We start from the raw sequence: 25816 nt of genomic DNA on the forward strand, positions 1-25816 counted from the left end.
ATTAACAATGGCTTCCATTTTCCCAGTGATTTCATAAGTAGGATTTGCTCTGTTTATTTTTAGTCTAGAGAGCATCAAGCTTATGTGTTTGGGTGACTACAGTGTGTCAGAAACACAAAGTCACGTGCACAAAGGTTGCCAGACTTGTGGAGAGTTAAGTTAAGACTAATGTTGCTGCAGTGTCCAGTCGGTGCTGCCTTCTGCCCTAAGCTCACTAATTGATCTCTCTTAGCAGCTTTGGATCATCAGGAAGCCATTTCACTCTCGACCATGATACTAAGCCCTGTTCACTTTCCTCCTGTTGACAAGCACTTCAATCATGTTTTTCACTTTAGAATATGAATGCAACTGCATAAATGAGGCTAGATTACATGGTGGATTTTATAATGTTTGAGCACTCGAGATATTGAGAAAAATAAATCTGTAGTGAAGTGTGGTCCTTTTTGTGTTGTCTTGAAATAAAGCTGTTGGATTTGCAAAACTAATTTAATGCTAATCATGAATCACCTCCATCAATAAATGTTGTTGCCTTGTTTGATTTCAGGATCCAGAAGGCCACAGAGTCTCTGAGGACTTTCCACCCTGCGTCTGATCCCTGCTTTGATGAGTTTGTGCTGGACACATCCAGAGAGGAAATGCTGCTCAAAGAGATGTGCTTTGGAGGAGGTGAACCATTTTGTTTTACTTCAAGGGTGTGAAATATTTGTACATCCAGATACAATATATAGAATGAGGCTCTGACCATATTATACAAAACAAGATTATTACATTTTAGGAATGATTCTTATTTTTTACTTTAAATCACTTTCCATGTGAAATAAATACTTTCAGCCCATTTTGTGACAGCTGTTCTCATGGAGTACATTGTTTCTTTGTAGTGTCTCCACACATAATTTCTCTTGGGAACTGTGTGTTAAAGGACAAGGCTCAATGAGAACTTGCCCTCAAGCGGCTGGAAAAAGTGACCATTAGTTCATGTCAATGGTCACTTTGCTGCTTCTATTGAGCTCTGAAAATGAAGGCAGCCTTTGTTCATGTGTCGATTGTGGCAACTTGCTTTACAGGGCAGGGCCTTGCCACTTCAAACAGTTAGTCCAACAAAAACTACTTTCCCCTTTTTTTTTTACTAGACAAACGGCCAGGACAAGCTGTTTGTCTTCACCTGTCCATCACAGCATAGCTCTCTGAACTGTGCTGTGCCAAGAGGTCAGAGGTCATCTGTTGGATAAACGGATGTAACCCTGAATACACTCGAAGTGGCTTTAACTGCTTCTGGTCTGTTGAATAACCAAGGCCTAGTTTTCTCAGAATCAAGTTTCCCAGGGATAAAAGGATACATACTTTAATGAACTGTAGGGTTTGCTCCATACTATTTCTGGATCAAGAGTTACGAGACTGAGAAAGGAAGACAAAAAGAAACAAGTTGTAGAGACTCTGATGCCGTGCCAAAAGGAATATGCATGTGAACATTCATTATTTTCTGTAAATGAGCTCAGTATACACAATTATCTGTGAAGTACTTGAAAACCTTTTGTGTAATTTATGTCGGATTACATTTTTGAGCCTACAAAGGGTGCATACAATTGAGAAGGTCTAAATTAGAAAGTGTAAGTACTCAAAGGTTCACTGAAAGATCAGTCATTGTCTTTAACGGTAATATTATTTTTACATGTATCATAGAGCAGCTGATGGGATCACAGATGTGCGTGTTGCACTACTGACACTTCTAAAACCACTTCGTATACTAAACTAACACTGGAGAATTGAACATAATACACGACCATTATGCACACCTTAAACTGAACATTATTGCAATCATGAGCTGAGTAAGATGTTTATATTGGATCCACCGCAATTAGAACAGGAATGTGACTGACTCTTAACGATTGAGTGAGACATTGTGTGCGTCTTGCTGAGGCTTGTTTGAAAATGCCTGTAGTGGCTCCTGTCTACCTGCTGAGTGTGAGTGGCTGGGGAAGAGCAGAGACGGATATCGTTGTTGCGGATCATGACGAATAGTTGTGACAGTTTCTTCAGTCGGATTTAGCCAAAGACGGGTGTTACGGGGCATCCTGAAGAGAAAATAAAAAGTCTGATGTAAACGATAAGGCGGTCTAAATACAAAATAAATCGTTAGAGACTTTAGCATCCAAGAAATGTTGCATTTAACGTCCCTTTGGCATGAGTGGATCCAGCTGACGATGTTCTAAGTGACTGTTGGAGAGTTGGCGAGCTTTTGTTGCTACAATGAAGTACAGCCATTGTTTGCTTGTTAAAAATCAGTGATGTGAGATTTATTTCTGAGACTTCAGTTGGTTTTGTCTAAACTCATGGACAAATGGACCACTTTCTGTTCAACTCATTCAAAGAAGAAACCGTTGGAAAATCCCTTGATGATAATTAAACAAAGTACAATGAAGAAAATAGTTTAAAGGAAATGCTTTTAAAGCTAGCTTTTAAAAACTTTGGATATGGATAACATGTTTTTGGTGAAATCAACACATGAAGTCAGGTTTTACAGAAGGTATCCTATAAGTGGGAAAATGTTTCTTTGAACATTCAAATCGGTCATTGAAGCAGCTACCACTCGTAGGAAAAGTACGATAAAACAAGAAATGTACAAAATGCAGCAACCGATTGCATCACTAGAACCGTGACTGTTCAATATTGGGTAGCCATTTCCATATTGTGTTGTAGTTTGAAAATTATTAATGTACCGTAATTTTCGGACTATAAGCCGCGCCTTTTTCCCTATTTTTCGACACTGCGGTTTATATAACGGTGCGGCTAATCTATGGATTTGTACAGCTAACGGCCACCACCTTTAACTCTATGGGCTCTATGGCCGGTCCGCGGACCCCCACCTTTAAGCGGCGGGTTCCAGCAGGAAAAGCTGGAGGCCGGAAAAGAGTGAGACAGGTAGCGCGCAAAAGTAAAAGTGGAACCGAGAGTGGTATGTCGCTGTTGCGGCTTATATTCAGGTGCGGCTTATAGTCCGAAAATTACGGTAGATGTAAACTACAACAGTTTAATTCCACTGTTTATTCAGACACGTTTTGTAGCTTAACAAAACCCCGAGATGAGCATTACCTGCTGTTATCCTAATCTCAAGCTGTGTTTTTAAATTGACTTAATATTCCCAGTTTTGGCTCTTATACTCTCCTATAATCCTTACACTGGAGAAAATTGGATTTTCAAATAAAAATGTACCCTAAATGAATCACTCTGGGAAAGTGCTGCATGCAGCAGTCGTGTGGCAGTCACATATTGATGCGTGTCTTTAATCTAAGTGGCCTGCGGGGGTTACTGATGCTCTTAGTCTGTGCACAGAGTATAAAAGAAGCTGAAGGGGTATTTATACTCTGCGGTAATTTAATTGAAGTCTTGAGAGATGATGGCACATGGAAGAACGCCTATAGTGTCTCTGGATAGGGCCCCTCAGCTCCTATACAAAGGAGACTAAAACATGTTTATGTTTAGTACAAACTGAGGCGGATTTTAAATCCCTGGCTGATGGCAAAACATTTTCCATAATACCTTCTCAATGAGTGTCTTGTTCTTGTATCAGTCATAAAAAAACAAAACAGAACTGAATATTATATTGTGAAGTTTTAAATATGATTGGGAGCCATCTTGTTTGTGTGTTGTGTTGATCAATGCCTACATAACGGTTTCCCCTCCAAAATGTCTAAGAGATATCACATTCATAGAGGGAGCAGTGGAATGAAAATGTAGACAATAGATTAGGTTCCCTGCAGTGTAACTGGGCCTCGCCGTCTGTCTGGCTGCGTTGGATGGCTGCCTGCCCTGTTTGTTTTTTTGCCCATTTGTCCATCTGTTGAAAACGGGTGAAACCATATTTGTCCTTGTTAACTGCTGGTTAGTATCTCATAAAGAAGTGTAGACTGTAATTGTGTTACATGGGTAGAGAATGATGTGCTGTGATAGTCTCTCTTTTTTGTTGAACTTTACAAAACATTCCTGCAACTAATCTTCATCCATTCTACCTGGCAAAATGTTAAAACAAACACTCCAAATAAAGTTAAAGTTTAGTCATGAAATTACTAAAGTTATATATTTGATAGACGAAATGTTTTCAAGAAAAGTTTGGCAGTGTTAAATGAAGATGCATTGGGCTTTAACATAGTGAGTTGTGCATGCGACAGAAAGACTTTGGAGACTGAGGATAAGCAGAGTGACTTTTGAGGCTCAGAGCTCTGTTTCCGTGGTGACAATGGTCAACAAGGGGAATCTATCTGTAGGAGAAAGAGGTTTAGAAAATGAAGTCTGAATGTCAAAAATGGGAAGGGTGGAGAAAAAGAGGGGAACTATTACAAAGGGAATGGGGGAAATTCTCCCAGGGAGAATGAAGAGTGTAGAAGAAAGCCTTTATCCCAGAGAAAAGCCTACATGGTTACAGTAATGAGATTGTTTCAGGAGAAATATTAGCCTTGGCCCGAGAGAACAGTTAATGATAAAGTGGATTATGTGGACAGAAATCAGACGATGAGAAGTGGGCTTTTGGCATATAGATGGATGTTAAGTCGGAGGTAGAGAGTTTGATGCTTCTTAGGAATTCTTCACAACCAAAAGGGGAACAATTTGCCGCAGATGACCATGGTAAAGGGATGGACGAAAGGACATTGAGAGTGGAAGAGGAAAGTGTTGGTGGTGTGGGTGTTTTAGTAAGTGCATTTCCTGGCAGTGAGTTGACGTGAAAACCTCTTAACAAGCTCCATTATGCAAGACAGTCTTGTCCATTGTCCCGAGGGGATAGTCCTGATCCTGACAAATCTAATCTTTGCCACACTTACACTACGGCATTTGCTTAAACCCTAGTTATTGAGCTGAAGCACTGTACTAAGCATGATTAGGACACAGGAGGTTATACTGGCGTTTCTTTGTGATTTTTAAAGAGTAGTTTTTCCAGTTATGCATGAGCTGTGCATTTTGCTAATAACCAGAACTAAGTTTTCACTTCAGGTTTCACCGCCATCATGTGCATAATGTTTTTAAAATGATGACAGTCTCCGGTTTCCATTTAACTAACTGGTCATTTTTGTTTTATTTTCTTCATGTCTTTCTAATCTTCAGTTCCAGACCCTCCCCTGATTGACCTGTCCACTAGCAGGGTCTATAACGAGGCCTTGATCTGCTGGAGGCTGTCTGATGACCACCTCCCCACAGATCACCACGTGATGGAGTATCGCAGGTGGGTGCACGGGTACAAATATATAACGGCAAGAGAAGAGTGGAGCATTGTGGTTATCCACAAATAAGTTATAGTTATGTGGAAAATGTCTTTAACTATATTATTGTTTTTCTCTAGACTGGGCGGCCCGAGCCAGTCCCCGTCCCAGTCCCAGGTGGACGGAGAGGACAGTGGGGCCTGGAGGGCTACAGACAGGGTGTATGGTCCCAACACTGTGGTGTGTGACCTGGAGCCTGACAGCCTGTACTCCTTCAGGGTCAAAAGCTGCAGGAACTCCATGTTCAGCCCCCACAGCCCTGAGGTCACCTTCCACACCCCCCCTGCGCCTGGTAAGCTCAACATGCCTGCTGACGTTTTCCAGAAAATGTATTGCACATGTCGGTTTATCTCCCCCCCATGATGGGTATGTGTGTTCTTGGTCTGTCCTTTACGTCTTGAGATGGACCTTGAGTTGGACCTAAGTGGATAAAGGAATAGAATGGAAGAGATTATTTGAGTTCCTTTTTTAAAATGCAGTCAAAGTGTGTGTGCTATGTCTTTAAAAGATTAAGCTCAATCAATTGAATCTGTGTTATAGATGTTGTTGCTAAGTTCATTATTGAATTGACTAACACCCCCTGTTGTTGGGCCTCTTCTGGCCAAGGCGACAGCTAAGCTCTTCTCTCCTTTCCCTCTCTGAACACATCTGAGTGTCTTGGATTTTAGGAGGATTATCACATCACAGATGCTTTGCTGTTTTTACATTTGGAATTCTCTTGCCGCCTGCTTGATGGCGATAATGAATGCAATGGTGTTTTAGTTTATCACCATGGTAATGTTTTGTGTGTTTCAGATGGCTGAAGCCAGTATAGCTTTTGTCTGAGTGTGTGGGAGTGGAGGGTGTTGTGCAGCATGGCAGCTTGGAAAACAAACCTGTAGTTGCATCTGTTGCGTCCCATTTCAGCTTCCCTGACAGACGCCAGGTGGAATTCATTAAAATCCTGCCAAGCCATCTGCTGAACTTGAATTCAAATCATATCCTCCCAGGATAGCACTGCCACTTTGATTTATATTCAGCTGGCAATCATTTCATTCTCCTCGCTGCTTACACTGATTATTCATACTGCAAGTGTAAGAATCTGAGATTTGCAGAGGCGCCTTCTGTGGTGCTGTTTTGGTTTTGTCACAATTCAGACTGTACATTTCCCCCTCCCATGGCAGGGGCCTGCACACATGCTATATGACACGTCACTCCCTCATCTGATATGGCTGTGCTTTGATTGGTTTCCTACACAAGCCTTGTCATTGGTGTTGTGGTTGGCGCTTCCACATTCCTGTGCTCTCTGGTTCGTGTAAGACAGAGTGCATGGATTCACTGTGCGACAGTAATGAGGTGACATTTCAGGCCAGTGAAAGGCAGAGGACAAAACGCGGACTGGCTCTCACACATGGCTTACTCATGACGAAGCATGAGTGGACACAAATGCATAAAAACAAATCTATCCATTGCAGCTATAGCGCTAATTAAAATGTATAAGGACCTTGCAACATGTCATCACTTATATCCTGGCTGGTCAGCGTTTATCAGTCTTTTTTAGTAGGACATCATTCAGACCCTCAAAGCGTAGAACCAGCATGTTTAACAGCTAATATGCTGGTTGTGTAAAAGCAAATTGCTGCTGAAAGATTTTGAAGTCTATTCATGGTCGAGCTCAGTTTTCAGTCCCTTGTGCTGCTAAGTCATCATTAACTCGCTGTAAAAAGAAAATCCATACTATAAATATCTGTCTACTACTTAACTGGATTTCAAATTTTTAAATATTGTCGCTTTGGGACTAGTTCCATGTTGCTCAATTAATTTTGCCCCATTTTCTTTTATTTATTAAATTACTGGTACCCTCACATTTGCAGATGTTTGCAACTTGGATTTCCATGAAAGATTTACAAAATTGGCTGAGCTGATGCTTTTAGTTTTTTGGATGCCCAGATGTTGAAGAAAATAATTTGATTCAAATTGTATGAATTATAAAATCAAAGGTTTTATGCACCTAATGTCTTAGGTTTCTGCCATATTTTGGTATTGGATTTTAAGCCTAAACTACATAACATAAAGCGGCAGCATTACTATCTGCTCAGCCTTTAGGCAGGGTTCTATTTTTATCATTAATATGGCCTAGTTTTTGGAAGGACTTTTCTACACGCATGCTAATTAAAGGGGACCTATCATGCAAAATGCACTTTTGTACGTCTTTCATACATGAATATGTGTCCCCGGTGTTCCAGGGAACTCACCAAGTGTCAGAAAACACAACCCCCTCTATTTTCCTCCATACCCAAATCTCTTAAAAAGGGGCTGCAACGGATCTGATACAGACTGATCCAGATTTGAACACTTCTGTGACGTCACAGAAGTGGCGCTACGGCTATTGGGCCAACTCAACCAATCAGGAGGAGACAGCCACGGACATTGCCGTTCGAAAGCACTGGAGACGCTGTAGTACTATGCCAGGCCTGTAGATGGTGCTGTTCTCACAGAATCAGCCCATGCAAAGACCGTGTTAAATTATTTAACATTTTATTTAAAAAAGTATAAATATGCCTTGTATAGGTATGGTCCTACGCTATATTATTCAAATATAGCATGATAGGTCACCTTTAAATGGTGTTCCGCTATAGACCTTGGATTACATGGTATTCTGGATATTGTGGCCTTTGACCCATAAACTATGTATAGAATGAATTTAATTGCACCCACATATTAAATATAAATAACATCTGCACATGGATTGAGCTTTATGGCTGTTCTTCATGGTTTGATAATGATGGCATTTAGGTCTAAGCTCTTTAAGATAGTACTGTAGCGCCCTCGTGTGTCCACTCTTGTCACCTACGCATTTCCAGTTCTCTAAAAGAGAGAATACAACTCTGCCTTTTGCACAAATTGTATAGACTCTGTTTCCTTTTCTGATTTCTTTTGAATGCTTTTTATTCTCCACCTTTTTCTTGTTTTGATCACCCTTCTGTAATTTGTCTTCTCTCCCGTTTGTTTAATCTATGGTTCGTTCTCCCTCCATCTCTACACATTCAGCTTTCGGTTTCCTGTTCAGCGACAAATGTGGCTTCAGCACGGAGCGGCTAATTCTCAACAAGCGCCGGGACACTGTGGAGAGCGTAGCTAGCATGGCCTTCCTCCTGGCTGCAGAGCGTGTGCAGACGGGCAGCTTCATCGGACTGGACTACATCATTGGGGACATGGGCATCTCTCAGGGAAGGTATGCAAAAAGCTGACAACAACCCTTGATTTTATACAAAGTTGTTTCCTTAATTTGACGTGTGTTCAGTGAAAACAGAAACATTAGACTATTAATGTCATGTTGCCTAGATATAACATATTCAAGTGAAAACCCAGATGGAACTTTGTTTAAATTATTTTGAGCAGAAGGTTGTTGTCATATCTCTAGTCTTTTTTTAAGCCTCCAATCAAGTTGCTGAGAAGATTTGTATCTGCACCAGGAATGTCAAAGGACAAATGATAACCAATAGATCATTGTCATTTCCAGCCCTGCAGTATTAAAATCATTTATTCCCATTTGTTTTGCAGACACTATTGGGCCTTCAAGGTGGAGCCGTACTCCTACATGGTTAAATTTGGAGTGGCCTCTGACTCAAAGCTTCTCGAATGGTTTCACAACCCGAGAGATACCAGCAGCCCAAGGTAAGTGCAAGCAGATCTCTACGTACGCAACCCACAGCTGACCCGAAGTTCATCCATTAAAAACAAATAGTAAAACTGCAACAACTTAATTTTTGTTGTACAATTTGTGTGTACCTTTGCATACCTTACTGCAGCACAAACAGACGTAAACAAAGTCAGCACAGCGATAAGGGTGCTCGAGTCATACCTAATCCTGTGATGTAAGAACCAGGATAAACTGGTAAAGAGCTTAGTCTCAGACAAAGCCTGCCTTTCTCACTGATCAGTGTAAAGGAACACATTTATTTACGCAAAGACATCTTAGTTCTTTGGTTACTACACGATGCAAGTGAGGTGAATCACACAGGACACTATTTAATTTGAAGGTCGAGTGCATTCTTAGCGCTTAATAAGAACAAATATAAGTTTAACATGACGCTGTACATTTGTTATAATTGATTTTTTAAAAACTGATCGGTTACAAATTCCACAATTAATTGTTTGCAAGATTTTACTGGTTCAATCCACTTTCAAAATGTGAACATAATATTTGTACTTTTCTTTTTAAGTTTTTGATTGTATATCAAATGTGTTTCTGTTTTGCAATGCTGTTTCAGACTGTTAAGTTCTAAATGGGTCTATTGTATTTTCTGACAATTCTCATGACCAAATAATGAATTGAGAAAACAAGTAGATACATTGATTTTAAGCATTAGTTTCGGCCTTCATATTTTTCACACACTTGCATTGGGGCAGATCACTTTTATTAAACATTAATTTCCACATGATTATGACGTTGTTTTCAAACATTGATACAAAATGTATCTGCTGTTGTCTTTCCTCTCACCAGGTATGACCATGACAGTGGGCATGACAGCGGCAGTGAGGACACATGCTATGAGCTCTCCCAGCCCTTCACCCTCCTCACCCTGGGCATGGGCAAACTCTTCATCCCCAAGACGTCTTCCTCCTCCTCTGTCTCCACAGCACATGCAGCGTCCAGCGACCCTGGCAACCGCGTGCTCCCCTTGCCACAGCGCATCGGTGTATGCCTAGATTACGACGCGTGCCGGGTGTATTTTTATGATGCCGACACCATGAGGTGCCTTTATGAGAGGCAGGTGGATTGTTCAGGAACAATGTATCCTGCTTTCGGCCTCATGGGCAGCGGCAAGATTCAACTGGAGGAGTTTATCACTGCTAAGAGACTGACCTTCTGAGGCGGGATGGAGCATGCTCATGCATCCGGACCTGCGTCAGTTTAATGTTGGGCCTGTTCTGGGAAGAGCAGATTTTAATTACAGGGTGGTGGAGTACAATCCAAACGGATTTTCTCTAGGTCAGATGAGGCAGATTTAATCAGGGCCTTTGGTCCTAAAGTGGTACATCTGCTGGAGACTGGCCTATTTAGAGATGGCATGTGTAATGTATGATCCATACACGAGAATGACGTGAATACTAGTGTCCACATACAAAAGTCCTCCGAGGCTGAGATATGGTATGTCAAAGGTCTTCTCTATATACCAAAGTCTCTGTATCTGTTCATTGTATTTGCCCTGGTTTTAATGGCCAGCTATGATCAGCTGTTTGTATAGTGGAATTGGCTGCAACGTTATGGTTTTAACATGAAATGCCTTTGAGCTTACACTAACACTTCCTCTTTTGCCAGGTATATCTTAATAGATTGTGTGTATTAAATATTGGGTGATGTTTCTATAATTATTTGTCTCTATGTAGCAGCATAGGTGTAGATGTAATCTTGATGGACCTGAAAGCCTAGTAGCTACTTTAAAGCTAGTGCCTTTGTGCCTTTCTTTTTAAGGAAATGGGTCCTTTTTAGTTTGCTCTAACAAGTTGGTGTTATTGCACAAGAATTATGGAAATACTTATCAGCATAAATACTTTGAGCTTTGCTGTAGGTGGGTTGATCACAGACACTGGTGTCAATGTTATAACAGTTACTAGTATGCGTTACTTACATATTCACTCTTGACATTATCACAGAAAACACAAATGTTCCTCCTCGTCACAGTTATGTTCAGCTGTTTTTGCACAATTATGAATGAAGCCTTGCACACGATAAACTTAACAATCATCACGCTTTGATCACTACCTTGTTAGCTTCTTCACTTTAAATGTTGTAAACATAATCAGCACATTAATGTCTCACGGGGACTGTCACACTCACAAGAGCATTCACATTGTACCAACATTAATGTTAATCCTGGAGTAGTCACTTTTATTTTAAAGCCTCTCACTGTTTGCACGCCACTGAATGTGACTGACACCATAAAACCTGCCAGGTACCAGAACATCATGTACTTGTATTAGATGCCCGTTTTATAGCTGCATGGTCACTAATAGCCGAGCATGTTAGTTCTGGTGCTGCTTCTAAGTGCAACACACCACTCTGTGGCCTAGCAGCCTTAAGACACAGTCTAAAAACACAACAGTTATTCAGGTTCTTACAAAAAGTGCTATCGCAAACATACTTTTCAGGACTTTTTTTTTCTCTTTTCTATCAAGAACACCGTTTACCTGCAGTGCAGACGCATGAAGTGTAGCATATTAGTTACTCACTGGTGGGCTTGGCCGTCAGACAGATCACCTCAGTTTTGATAGGCTTTGACTAAATCAGCTCAGATAAAGTCTAACAGATCACACCGGACAGACTGTTTGCTGGCAACCACACTTGGATTTTTGTACAAGTATACTGTATATGTGCCTGCAAATGGGTTTGTTTGTACATTCATATATATTTTAGCTTTCTGGAGGGTAAGGGTAATCTGTGTTTTCTCAGGTTTCTGGCCCTGATCGGGGCCCAATGCTACCTACCTCCGTCAGGCCTGGAAAACCATAACTACTGTACCTTTCCTCACAGAAAGACATCTGGTTTCATTTGCCGCTCTGTCCGTATCGGTCTGTTCCATATCTTTGCCTTTTTCTTTAATGTGAGATGGTAAGCTGATCGGTCAACCTTTTTGATTTGATTTCCATGTATATATTAATCCAGAGTATATTATTTTCTGTGAAATAAAACATCTTAAATGTTTATCAGTTTTATTTTTGTTTATGGACTTGAAAGATGTGCGTCACTATTGGTGGAACTTGGTGGAAGGGAGTGTTTTTCAAATGGTACTAATGTAACAACCTTTACCCACCTTTTTGTGTAGTTTAAATGCTTTGGTTATATCTTGTGCAACACGTAACTGTTTTTAGACTTAGATTACAAACAGTTAATAAACTCATACTCTTTCATGTAGCTGGATAGAAACTTCCTGCAGTCTCAATTATATATTGGATTTCTGACAGTTTGCATTTTTTGTTTTCCAGTCAATTATTTTCACTCTAACGTTCTAAAGTCTCATACATGAGTTGATCCCTGTATTTTGAAATTGACTGTTTTAAGATCTTCAAAACATGTCTATGCATTTATGAATTTGCACGTTTGCAGTTTCACAGAATGTATTTCCTCTTTATTACAGCACAAATGGCTGAATGTTCTTTGGATTTCTTTATTTGGTTTTGTTTCACTTGTTCGCAGCACAGTTGCATGTAGTTATATAAATCTGAAAATCTCATACAATGTTACAATTTAAAATGCATCCTAGACTGATTTCAGTAATGAATTTAGAACCAAAAAATGTTGCAAGCTGGCTATCAATCCATTTCCAAGCTGGCACTTTAAAATGGCTCTGCTGGTGTGTAAAGTAAGTGTGCAATATTATTAAACGGGCTGTAGGAAAATGTTAGGCCAGATGTAAGCAAATCAAGACAATTTGCACTGCAATTAGTTGTTTACTTGTGGTTGTGAAGGGGATTTTCCTTGATATAAAGGCTAAAAAAAATACTTGTCTTGTAAATGTTTTTTTTTTTTCAGTAACTCAATTTTTTTTTTAACTAACTTAGAGACAGTGCAGTTGTCCTTATCTATTTTGTCCTCTAGATTTGGATGTGGTGTGTAAGTGGTGGGTTTCTGTATTTGGTATGTAAAGATGTCGAAATATCTTGTTTTTCGCTCTGAAACCTGGAAATGCTACCATTTTTATTTTGCTGTGTGGGGATTTGATCAAATAAAACTAGTGTTTTTAAATCAATTGTGTCTCTTCAATAATGTTTACACATTTTTGCAGTTAAGTTACCATTTGATTAAGTTCACAGATTCCTAAACATTCGGACAGCCTTGTGTTCTGAATTCATACGTAGCTTACTGCTTTATGCAGACTAATAACTGCCAAACATCCAATTCAATGAGTTAAGGTATTAAATATTTAAATGTATTGGAAAGGTCCAGTGTATTTAGGGAGCTCTTTTAGCAGAAATGTAATAGAATACTAGAAAATGCATTTCCTGCTGAAAATGCGTGCGAATTCTGTAAACTGTGTACATTTGTTGCTGAAGTGAAATGATTTGAATCAAAATTGTTACAGCTCAAATACATTGCAATTACTTTGTTGAAAACTTGAAAGTGAAATGTTAAACTGGAAGAGTAGGAAAAATAGTGAAGAAGCTTAATATTTAAAAAAAAAAAAAAGGTATAAACATGTATAGCCTCAATGTCTGGAAATAGCTGAATAATGTAATAGTTGAATGAAACTGTTTATAGCTGAAAGTAGGCTGAAGGAGTTAAATGTAAATAGTAGTGAATTAATGTGTATTAAGAAGAGAAAAAAAAGTAAAAAGGCTTGGGAAAGCAGCAGAATATTTTAACTACAAACTTTTGAACTAAAAACAAATGTGACCAATGTATAAAATATGTGGAACATGTTGACGTCAGTATGAAGTCTCCATCAGACATAAAAGAATAGGCTGAGACAGTCTGTGGCCGTGTCTCAATTCAGGGGCTGCATCCTTCGGAGGACGCAGCCTACAGAGTTCACGATGGATGCAGCCTACGTATACCGGGTAAGCTGGACCGAGCGGCCTATACGAAATGAGACGGTCTAGCCTACGGAGCGAACCATGGCCAGGTAAATACGATTAAGGGCTTCCTTTAGCCCCCTGTAATGTTACATTAGTAAGTTAACAAGTACATTATGTATATAGCTGATGTAATTTAATCATATTAATTCATATTCTAAATAAGTTAATTTTTCTGCACTGATAAAACGATATGTTTTTTAAATGAATAACAGCATGTTGTATAAATTGATTCTTAACAATATTAGTTTTCTAATCTTAATAGCTTTGATTATAACTGTTTATATTCTCTTTCTTCCCCTAAACCAGCCCAGATGATGTCCCACTGACACCAGGTCAGCACCTCCAGGTCCAGCACCACCATGACCCCCTGCTCTGCTGAAATACACAATTCAAGATTTTCTATGACCTAATATAATTAAACAGAATTTATGACAGTTTAATGACCTAGAGATATCCTATTATTCCACTGCTTATGTACACATGTTGTAAATAATGGTTAAAACCTCAGTAAATGAAATAAACAATGTGTTTAACAGTTTCTATTTTAATTCAATTTTGTATGTTCATCTAATCAAAAAGTAGAGGTAAGAATATATCCATCCTCTCTCTGCAGCTTCATGTCTTCTATTATTATAACGTTCATCATTGAGACAGAGGAAATCAATCATGTAATTTCACATCACCAGCAGTAAAACAAATATCAGCAAAAGTGTGTTTATCGAGTTGTTTGTTTTTATTATATGTGCAGCTGTTTCGTACGGACGGAGTATTAGGGCCACACTTAGAAGAAAAGAAACAGAGATTTCGAGAATAAAGTCGTAATAATACGAGAACAAAGTCATAGTTACGAGAATAAAGTCATAACATTAGGAGAATAAAGTAATAATTACGAGAATAAAGTCGTAGTTTCATAAGTGACTTGAGAAGCGGACTTGGAGGAGATTGTCTCCTTTCTGCAGGAGGAAATGGCTGGTTCTGGCCGACTACATTAGCCTACATTACATTGCATTTAGCTGACGCTTTAATCCATAGCGATTTATATGTAACTTTGTTACATTTGTTTGTTATTACCAAAAATGTGTTCCGTGAAAGTAAAGCAAGTTCATAATTAGATAGACATCGTGAGGTATTTATTTTCGGTACAGTTTATGTTGAAACCGTTAGAGAGAGTGGCACACTTGTTAGTCTGTTCCATTCTTCTTCATTTTCCGAAGCCGTGGCTTGGAAGCATACTGGTTTTGTTTCTGAAGGAAGTGACTTGGAAGTACGCGACTACCAAGCCAGCATCCTCGCGATTGAGAAACGGCCACGGCCTGTGTGCTTGTGTTTGAGGTGACGACGTTATCAAACTCCTGTGTAAGCCAAGAGATCAAAGGTTACTATGGTGACAACATTATCAAACACCTGTGTACGTGAGCCCAGAGATCAAAGGTTTCCATGGAGATGTGCTGTTAAAGGAGAGCCTTTCCATCGTTCTGAATGAGAAATAAACCTCTTACATTTCTAACTATAGTTTAAAAACGGTAACTGCTTTCGATAAATGAAGTTAACTTGTTAACCTAGGTTCAGGAGCATGGCCACGCCACTGCTTGTCTCCATTCTCTCAAAGACAGACAGGCAGATCGTGATTCACGCAGCGTCGTCACGGTTCAAACAAACTTTAAACGCTACTACTACAACCATTTAAACTCACCATGGTTCCCGAACTGCTGATCAACTTGCCAGAGTCAGACGAAGATCTTGTCGACATCGGCTATCTGCTATCCACGGCACAGCAGCCGGATCACAGCCAATCATCCGAACGGAGACGCTTGCGCTCGGCAATCAGTGTCCCACACACACCAGCCGTCACGGCCCATCTACACAGCAGCGTTAAAAAAATCTTCCAACGCTTCTCTGCCCATTGACTTTGAGTGACGTCACTTTGCCTTGCTTTTCGCCGAACTGCATTGTGAGGACGCAAAGCGAAGATTTCCAGGATTTCCAGGATTCAAAAGTTGAGCAATGTTCAACTTTTGAAGCTGAGGTGGAAGCGTCAGCCAATCAAATCCCGTTTATGCAAATCTGACAGTAAAAGCGCTAGCCAATCAAACCGCATGCAAGCTGGGAGAGCCAGACCGCAGTTCATTTTCTCCATCCATCCATCCATCTTCTCCCGCTTATCCGTGGTTGGGTCGCGGAGGTAGCAGTTCCAGCAGAGAGCCCCAAACTTTCTTTTCCCTGGCCACATCAACCAGCTCTGACTGGGGGATCCCAAGGCGCTCCCAGGCCAGAGAAGAGATATAATCCCTCCATCTCATGGGCGAAGTTTGAACTTTAAGGTTGGGGGTGCCAAAAAATAACTACAAATGTAATGTATAGCTATAGGCTGCAACACAAGGATTCATACATGAAAATTGATCAGGATAGCCTACAGGCTACTGCAGGTGTGTTTTCATAACTAATATGCCCAATAGATGAAATTATTATGGCAGCGGAACTCGCCGCAAAATAAAACGGCTCCTGCGGCACATACTGCTGCTATAATTAGGCTATAACACAGAGGTCTGTAGGATCAATGTTCCCCAATGCTCACACACTTTTTAATGAACTGTATAGGCATACTAACTAATAACTGTAGGATATAAGCACAGCAGTTTTATCACATTTTGACCTAATTTCAGCGATGAAAACAAAGCCAACCAACAAAGTAATGACTTTTGTTCACCGTCATCTTGTGATTATGATCTCCATGCATTCAGCGTCTCTGCCCCACAACTGTCAGCAGCGGCCGCTAGCAGGACCGAAGCATGTGAGCACAACGCAAACGGGAGGATTTGGAGGATTTTGGTTTGAGCGTGGAGCGGTGTCTGCTGCTTACTGCAGCTGGCTATCCCCGGATGCAGATGCTGCGCAATTACGCATTTAAGCTCAAATAATTTGAATGAATGGCTTACCTAGTGCAGCATCAGGCGCCTCTTTTTCCGGCTGGCATAGATGTCCACTATCTTCTCAACTGACAGTTTTGCAGTCAAATCTCCCTCAATGTGCAGCAGGGCCAGATCAGAAAATCTCTCCTGGATCATTGTAGTTCTCAGCCAGTTTCTGATCCTCCTCATTGCTGAGAAACTTCTCTCTGATGTCGCTGATCCAATGGGCAGTGTCAGTGCAAGCTGGAGTAATGGGAAGAAGTTTGGATAGCTCTCCTTGCTCACTTCGTTTTGCAGGTCCTTCAGGTTAATGGGAGATTGGACAGCACATTTTATCAGGTCCATTTCTGCTGTCACCAGCTGTGGATGGACGATCTTGAGGCTTGCATATTTTCTCAGAAGTGGTTCAATGCCTTTCTTCTCACACTTTATCACAGCATCACATGCCGCTGCAAGCTCCATGGATTCACCTGAAAACCGTCTGTCCAACTCGGCCATCATATTGTCCAGCACAGGGAGATATAAATGACAGTAGATGGCGTGAGCCTCAAATTGTCCGTCTATTTCCTCATTCCTTTCATCTCGTTGGCGCTGCCCAAGTGTGGCCCCCACTACATACTGGTAAAGCGACAAAGGGGGTCTTGAACTTCTTTTTCGCTTTGCCATGGAGGGGGGGTCACTTTCTGCAGTGGCAACTGGCATGCCGACGTCCTCGCCAAACTGCTTGATCTGGCTCCATATGTCTTTCCAACCTTCCTCCTCTCCTCTGCGTTCCCTCAAGTGTGCTCTCAGACTGTTGATCGTGGAGGCAGCATCTGCAAGTGTTGTGGATTTGGACTGAAGTTTCTTGTGAACAACGTGCACAACCCGCAGTAGGTCCTCAAGGATAATGAGGCAGGCGATGAAGCCAGGTGTGGTCATGTGATTATACAACCCACTTGCTTCCACTGACCATTTCTCTCCTTCATCCACCATCTCCTTCAGACAGCGTGTGATAGGCACATAATGTGATTTAACCGCAAAGACGCATCGCCATTTGCTCGCCCAACGCGTGTCACTGGGTTGCCCAATTTCCTTTGCCTTCATCTCGAGTGTTTTCTGCATCGCCAGTAACCTGTGGTGGTTGCTTGGTTCTGAAAACACGGAGTACAGCTTATCAATAACATTTAACGTCATTTTGATGTCTCTGTTGACTGTGCATGATTCCACCAGGACCAGATTAAGTTTATGGGCCATGCAGTGTACGTAGATGGCAAAGGGGTAATCTTCCTTGATACGCTGCTGCACTCCAGTTAAATGCCCAGACATAACTGAGGCCCCATCATACGACTGTGCGACTATTGGGACGTCCTGCAGTCCACATGACTCCAACCCCTTCTTGATACCCTCAACAATCCCAGCAGCATCTCGGGAGGCAGAGCAGTCAATGAAGCAGATTAATCGCTCCTTAACCTGTAGCTTTTCTGCATATCTGATACACACAGACAGTTGTTCAGACTTTGATGATTTGGCCTCATCCGCGATAACCGTAAAAAAACCAGTCTCACGCACTGCATTTGCTATTTCCTCTCTGACTAGCTCTGCACACAAAGAGATGACCTTGTTTTGAAAATCTGGACTTGTACAATTAAAGTACTTCTCATCCTGCATTTTGCGGAAACTTGGGTCATACTTGCCGAGGAAGTCGCACAGACTCAAAAAGTTTCCCTTTGTTTCATCATCATCATCCGGCTTGCTTTTATCTGTTTCTGTATCGACTGTATTTGTGTGCTTTTTTTCATTTTTATTTTCTTGTAGGCCTATTTCCTTTTTTCTCCATTGTAGCTATTTCCCGATGTCCACGGAAAGGGAGGCCCAGTTGAGACAGCAGCTTAACGACATCCACGACCTTTGTCAAATACTCCCTGTTTTTATCCACTGTGTTCTGGAGACTGGTTGACAAGTGGACTCTGACAGATCCATGCTTTTCAGTTTCCTTGTAGCCCTCCCACAGTCTCATGCAGGCCTTGTGTTTTTCACAAGAGCTATGCTTTATCAGCCTCTCAGTTAGCTTACTCCAATATCGCCCGCCTTGTTTAGCTAGTGTGTCTTCCTCCTCTCCAATCTCCTTGGAAAAGTGGCGGCAACAAAAACAAAACACTGCGTCCCTTGAAACCGAGTACTCCAGCCACGGATGCTTGTTATAAAAGAATGCAGAAAAGCAACGATTTCTATCTCCAATTTTGTGTCTTGGGAAAACGGGAAGCACTGGCTGTTTGGGGCCCACACTTTTATCTCCTAGGTCACTGGGAAGTTGACCGCCATCAGAGGCTGTCTCACAGGGATTGCAAGCGGCGGGAGCTGCGGTGCCGACCGGCGCCAAGATGTGGTGGCTGGTCGACGGGCGAGGCGGGACTGGCGGGTCCGGAGCAGGTGCAGCTTGGGTGGCAGCAACGGTGGCGCTGGAACTTGAATCCGAAACTGGAGTTGTTTTGGTTGCGAAGAACCTGCGTATATCCATTTTTTTAGTCTTCTCCTGTCAGGTTTTGGCGGCTGGCAGACTCGACTTGTCTGAATTTGAGTGCTCAAAGTGCGCATGTGCGTGCAGCGTGTGAGGGCGCAGCAGCTGCACAGATCGTCTGTGTAGACTCATTTTTGAGTAATGTTCTGTCTCTGACAGCAGTACACACTGAGACAATATGTTTGTGGATTTAAATGTATTATGTTTATTGAGTTTGCATTTATTGATATAGCGTTCCAGAGTTATATTTATCTAGGCCACCTACTATCTGTACATCATAACAAAAAAAAAAAAAAAAAGGACTCCGGCCACCAGGGGGTGCCGGGCCCCCCGGGAACCCCCCCAAACTTCGCCTATGCTCCATCTGGTTCTAGGTCTACCCCTTGGTCTCTCCCAGCTGGACGTGCCTGGAACACCTCCCTAGGGAGGCGCCCAGGTGGCATCCTAACTAGGTGCCCGAACCACCTCAACTGGCTCCTTTCGACGCGAAGGAGGAGCGGTTCAACTCCGAGTCCCTCCCGGATGACCGAACTTCTCACCTTATCCCTAAGGGAGACACCAGCCACCCTGCGGAGAAAACCCATCTCGGCCGCTTGTACCCGCGATCTCGTTCTTTCGGTCATGACCCATCCTTCATGACCATAGGTGAGGGTAGGAACGAAAATGGCCCGGTAGACAGAGAGCTTTGCCTTCTGGCTCAGCTCCCTTTTCGTCACAACGGTGCGGTAAAGAGACTGCAGTACCGCTCCCGCTGCTCCGATTCTCCGACCCATCTTGCATGCATAACCGCATGCAAGCTGGGAGAGCCAGACCGCAGTTCATTTTCTATATTCCTGAAAATGGAGGAGAAATTAGTTATTGCGGCAGCAAATCACCCGGTTCTTTATGACCAGTCGCTAATAACTTACCGGGATACAAACCGGAGGAACCAGGCATGGAGGGAGGTGGCAGAGACAGTGGGTGAAACTGGTAGGTTTTTGCCTGTTTGGGGATTTTGTATCCAGTTTACTTCGTTTTAACATTGCTATTGCTTTGTATGGCCGGGGGCAGGAGATTCATGTGATTGGTTGTTGGTCGCGTTACTCGCAAAAAATCCCCACGCTTTCAGACACGCCCAGCTCCAAGATTTTCAAGATTTTTTTAAAGCTGCTGTGTGGATGGGCCGTCACTTCCACTCAAGCTCCCCCAACGAAATACCTCCAACTCCAGATAGATCCCAGGCTTTGTCTTCTCCGCCAGCTAGGGCAAACAATCGGGGCCACAACAGGCACAGCCAGCTCCAATCTCCCCACCACCGGCCGCCTGCCTCATCCACTCACCGCGGCGCACTCGACACGCCTCTCGGACGAATCGGCAAACGGAGCTCGAACTCAGGAAGTGGACAGTCTTCAGACTTCAAAGAACATGGCATCCACTACCATCGAAACGACAACAAGGCAAGACCGCGCAACCTCTACAAAGCCTACAGCAGCACACCGGTAACAACAAGACCCACAGCTCTTCCCGCTTCAGAGTCAAACACCACACGCGCGTGCCACGACTCATGACGTCACAGGCCTCCGTTCTCCTCCACGGACACATCCTGAGTCACCAGCACCCCCTGGCGGGGGCCAGGTCGTATTACCCCCCTGTGCCTGCTCTCTCTGTGTCTGACATGTCGCAGCTCATGTCAACCTTTCTCTCAGTCTCATCCCTGTGCTCACAGGCCTCACAAAATCCCCTTGCACATACATCCCTTCATCCCTCCATCCCTTCTTCTTCTCTACCTTCAACATTCCACAGCAACCCAGATCCTGCTTACCTTTCTCCTTTAGCAGCTAACTTCGTAGCACCAGTGCCCAAGGGGCCATGCTATATGCTAATCTAATAGCTGACTCTCATCCAGCACCTCCATTTCAAACTGGTCTATCCTTTCCCCTTCCCTTCATCCCTCCATCCCGTTTCTCCCTCATTTACCCAGCTGTTTCTTGTTCCTTGATTACCCCTCCCTGTATTTAGTCTTGTCTTTTCCTGTGTTTCCTCGTCGGTTCATTGTTTTTGTTTGTCCTCCCTTCACGTCACGTTTCATGTTTTTCTCTCCGGTCTTCCTCCATGTTTTTCACGGTCAGTTTTTGTGTTATTGTTTTCCTGAGCCACCGTTTTGATTCATGCCATGTTTTCTTATCAGCTTTTAAATAAAGCTCGCTTTTTGTTTCTAAACCTTTTTCTGCTTTTGTAGTCTGCATTTGGGTCCTACCTTTTTCCGCGAGCTTACAAAGATCATAACAATTCTCCTCTCTAATTACGTAGATTTAGCTCAGCTACTACAGCCATCAATCATCGACACTAGCCAGCCCAGGGAAATGCAGACCAGCTTCGGTTTAGTCCAGCTTCGCAACCCATCACCTCTGAGGTCTAAGGACTTAACCCCTGCAGAGTTCGCCTTAGCATTTTCCCTTTACCGCGAAGTCATCTGCTCAGTCTATCCCACACGTAGAACCGAGTTAGATGAATACCTCTCCATAGAGCCCGACATGGCCTTACGGTTTGGAGGTTCAGGTTTCTAAACCTACCACGTTCACTTTGCTAGTCAAGCCGCCGGCCTCATTAAATAATTTAACTAGGGAACATACTGGGGCGTTCTGGTTCCAGAAATTCTTTCAGAACATCCCGCGTATTTTGGGGGCATTCTCAGAACACTATTAGAGCCATTTCTCCTGCATCAGCGCAGCGTCCACAGCAGCTAGACCGGGCATCTCTTATCCAAACCATCTAGGCCCTCAGCCGCTGGTCATTGTTAGAAATTAAAATCAATGTTTTGATGGCATAATGTAGCTTAAACATACCGTCAGTTTAAATGCTGTTTTATACTGAAAAACCAGAAGTTCTCGTGCACAATGTCTGATGTAAAGCTTTTATTCTGAAAAACCTTCATCTCCGGTTAGTATTTAGAATGTGGCTAATATTGCTTTCCCTATACACAAGTTATTGAGCCGTTTCCGCTCTACATCCTGAACTCCTCCCTTCGATGCAATGCACTTCCGTTTTGGCGGACTGGGTTTGTTTTGCTAGCTAGCTCCGTTGTGCCGACAAAGCACTGATATCGCAGAGACAAAGAGGATATAACAATTACAACATGAAGAAAAGTGGTTCGGGAACTACGTGTGCGGTAGTTGGTTGCAATCACTCGAGAAAGCACCTGAACGAGTGGTTAGATAGAGAGTGCTACGACCACAAACCAGCACCCAGCACCCAGCCATGTTGTTCATTAAATACAGATAAACACAACAAATACTGCATGCATTGTATTTTTTAATATTATATATGAATATTTTCATAGTGATGTAATTGTGTGGGCTGCTTTTATATTTTAATTTGTAATACCTGTTAGGATTAAACATGTGATCTTTCTTGTTGAAGCCATTTCTTTAGTTTCCTCTCAACAATTAATTCATTCAGTGTTATTTATGTACAGTATGAGCTTAATATGAATGATGAACTGTGTTAAAAGAAATTGTAGCACTCTAAGGAACATATGAAATGCAATAATGCAATAACAGTGCAATAATGAAATTAAATTACATCAAACTTTATTTTCACTCAAACAGTACAGGCACATATGATATATTGCACAGCATAAAGAGATCATGTAAATTGTGCATTATGTAAACAACAGACAACTGTTGGCTCCTGTGGGCATGACCTAAATAAGGCAGTTTATTTTGGTTTTAAAATGCTGAGATATTTACTGCAGAACTGTAACCTTCCCTCAACAAAATCGTCAACAATTTTCGGGAGCATGTGGGCAAAGTAGAATGTGCGCAGCCTTATGATATGCCTTCAGACTGTCCATTGCTTTTCCATCTATTGCCATGGATTGAACGAAGTAGGAGCAAATTTTGCTGTACGTTATGCTGGGCCACGTCGTCATGTTATCCTCCCAGTTTTGCACTGAATTCGGGTGGGGGAGAGTAACGCCATCTCCAGTCAAAGAAGTAGAATCGTGTTCCCAAGCTAGCATCACTGTTAGCATCGAAATCGCTGTGTTTACACCAGTGCCCCTCTGACTGTTTACACCGGTTTACACCGACAGACGCTGTGCAAAAGACTTCCGGCGGAAATGAAGTGCATTTGTGTAGGGTTATGGCGCTACCCGTGTTTTGGCGCGTAAACTTGTCTATAGAGGTGAATTTCGAAGTGAAATTACATGGAGTGATGCACACCGAAACCTACTGATTTTAACACTACAACTATAGACGACAAGATATTATTATTGCTGAATATTAAAATGAAGGTACAGTTTATTTTAATACGTTTTGTTTACAGACGTGGGTAGCATATGACAATATCCGGGACTACCGTAATTGATAACTGTCGTAAAGTATTTCCAGTGTTTTTAAAGTATTGAATTACAGCGTTAAAAAATTTATTAAATGAAAAGTCATGTAAGACAATATGAGGAGGAAAGGCGTGTTTAGCTATATATTGAATGTACAATGTCTGAATCCTCTGTTATCCGCAACAACGGACATTAAAGACGTGGAGGGCCGGCCCGGAGCAGCGTCAACCGGCCCACGGGGAGGAGCCAGCAGAGGATATTTAACAGCTGGAGGAGGGTTTCTGGCCCTCTTCCCTTCGCTCTCGAGTCGAGAGCCCGAGAACACAGCTGTTTTTCTCACTGAACAATATTCTGCTTATAACATTACCGCGCCTTTTTTTATTAAAGGTCACATGTCTGGGCCATTTCCACTGATCATAATTCCATTGTTGAGGTATACTAAAATAGAAAAATACTTTGCAATTTTCCAAACTCACAGTGATTTCGCATACAGCATCTCTGTAAAGTATGTGTATTCAGCAGTATTCACTTTCTCCACTAAACGGCTCGCTGCAGCTCCCCCCCCCCCACCTCCGTGATTTCCTTGTTTAGCAATACACAGCCAAACTCAACCTGAACACACACAAAGTCACAGCCGAAATAAAAACAATAAGTGTGGCTTGATATTGAGTAAGAAACAGGTTTATAGGTTGATAAACGCTGTGAGAATTGTGATATATTTATTTTAATGTCACCTCATATACTCGTGTGTGTTACATTTGAAGGGACAAAGTACATTTTTCCTCTTTTAAATATAGCGCAATAGTCTTTTCTTCCACTTTTATGTGTAATCAAAAGGGTGGTTTTTTGGCTATCTGTGGTTAGGCATAATACAAATGACCTTTGACATCTGCTTTGCAGTTCCCAGACCTCTAAAGAGGCCCTGAGTCTCTGGCTTCCTCTGTTAAGTGCTAAAACTATTATTGATTAAGCCAAAGGACATTTTCCTAAAATATAATGCAGTTAAAGTCCTGTTAATTAGTGATTCATGTCCAGCATACATTAGTTAAGAAACGATAAGGATGTTGGGGTGTTGAAATGTGCGTTTCCTGCAAGACTCTTATCAGATCAGGAGATGATTGGGTCACACACAAGTTAGAGACAATGGTCCTTCTGATTCTAAAGTAAGCTGACTTTGGGGTGAAGGGAAGTTCAGGGAAGGCCTTAGGCCATGGGAACAGTTAAGCTTTGTTATTTACCTAATCCTAAAGATGTCATGAGACGATGACGTTTGGATATTTACAAATATGGCTTTCATAAAGAAAAACATGTGACTGTTGTGTGATAAGATACATGATAGGATGTGTGTGTGTGTTGAAGATGTTTAGGGGGAATGAGTATGTGTCCTGTCAAAGAGTCCTCTGTCATGACTCCAAATCATTGATTGGGGGATCTGCCTAAGGGCAGAGGGACAAACACACACACACACACACACACATACACATACACTGTGAAGAAACAGATGGAATCAACAGCTACGGACTCACTACCTGGGGTCCCGCCCAGAAGTGAAACCGACCAATGGACACTGCCAACTCACTGGCTAGCTCGCTCAGAAGTGAACTCGCCAATAACAAATAGCTAGGGAAGAGCAAGCGATAAAACTCCTCCCCACCTGTGTATAAATATTTTGATAATTTTGAAGATCGGCGCTCTTGTTTTTGACTTGCCGTTCCTGAGACGTGTCTCACACGGTGGTAGAACCTGAGCCCAGACTACTCTGCAGAGTGCTTCGTGATTAGGTGATTGGGTGATATATTGTATGTTTTTACCATTAAAGCAGATTATTGTTTAACCCTTATCCTGTTGCTTTGACTTTTCCTTCTTTTAAAAACAAACTCATAGAGGAACTCGCGGAGCAGAGGTTCTGCCTCAACAGAATGGGTCTGCAGAGAGAATTTCGCGCAATCCCAACTGTCTGTTATCAGCCTGCAGCAGGGAGCAGAAATCAGCAGGGCTGCCTGCACTGAGTGTGTGTGTGGATTGGTCAATTTGGACCAATCAGTGGGGGCTTAACGTAACGGCTCCACGGATTGGCCCATTTAGTTCCGGGTACGTGCTTTCGTAAGAATCAAATGGATAATGACGTCATGATGACGTTTCACCAACGAGGCGTTTTGGGGAGGTATTTTCTGTTTTAGAATTTTACTCGCTACAGGATGTACTTTGAGGGTTTTGACTCTGCACACCGTTTACATGCAGAAAAACCTTCATAACACACAAGGGGACGGGTAATTAATGT

At 42.1% G+C, this 25816-nt stretch overlaps 1 protein-coding gene across 3 annotated transcripts in view; it reads left to right on the top strand.

The window, feature by feature from the left end:
* Nucleotides 1-12982, top strand: part of trim36 (tripartite motif containing 36) — a 28426-nt gene extending 15444 nt beyond the window's left edge. For all 3 annotated transcript variants that reach the window (XM_079688449.1, XM_079688450.1, XM_079688451.1), the window contains exons 8-13: nucleotides 545-666; nucleotides 5095-5212; nucleotides 5330-5541; nucleotides 8280-8463; nucleotides 8793-8906; nucleotides 9736-12982. In XM_079688449.1, coding sequence (XP_079544575.1) covers nucleotides 545-666; nucleotides 5095-5212; nucleotides 5330-5541; nucleotides 8280-8463; nucleotides 8793-8906; nucleotides 9736-10105 — 1120 coding nt within the window. In that variant the 3' untranslated portion in view covers nucleotides 10106-12982. The remainder of the gene's footprint in view (nucleotides 1-544; nucleotides 667-5094; nucleotides 5213-5329; nucleotides 5542-8279; nucleotides 8464-8792; nucleotides 8907-9735) is intronic.
* Nucleotides 12983-25816: the final 12834 nt, after the last annotated feature.

Source organism: Notothenia rossii (genome assembly GCF_949606895.1).
Source record: "Notothenia rossii genome assembly, chromosome: 6".
NCBI classification, from domain to species: Eukaryota; Metazoa; Chordata; class Actinopteri; order Perciformes; family Nototheniidae; genus Notothenia; species Notothenia rossii.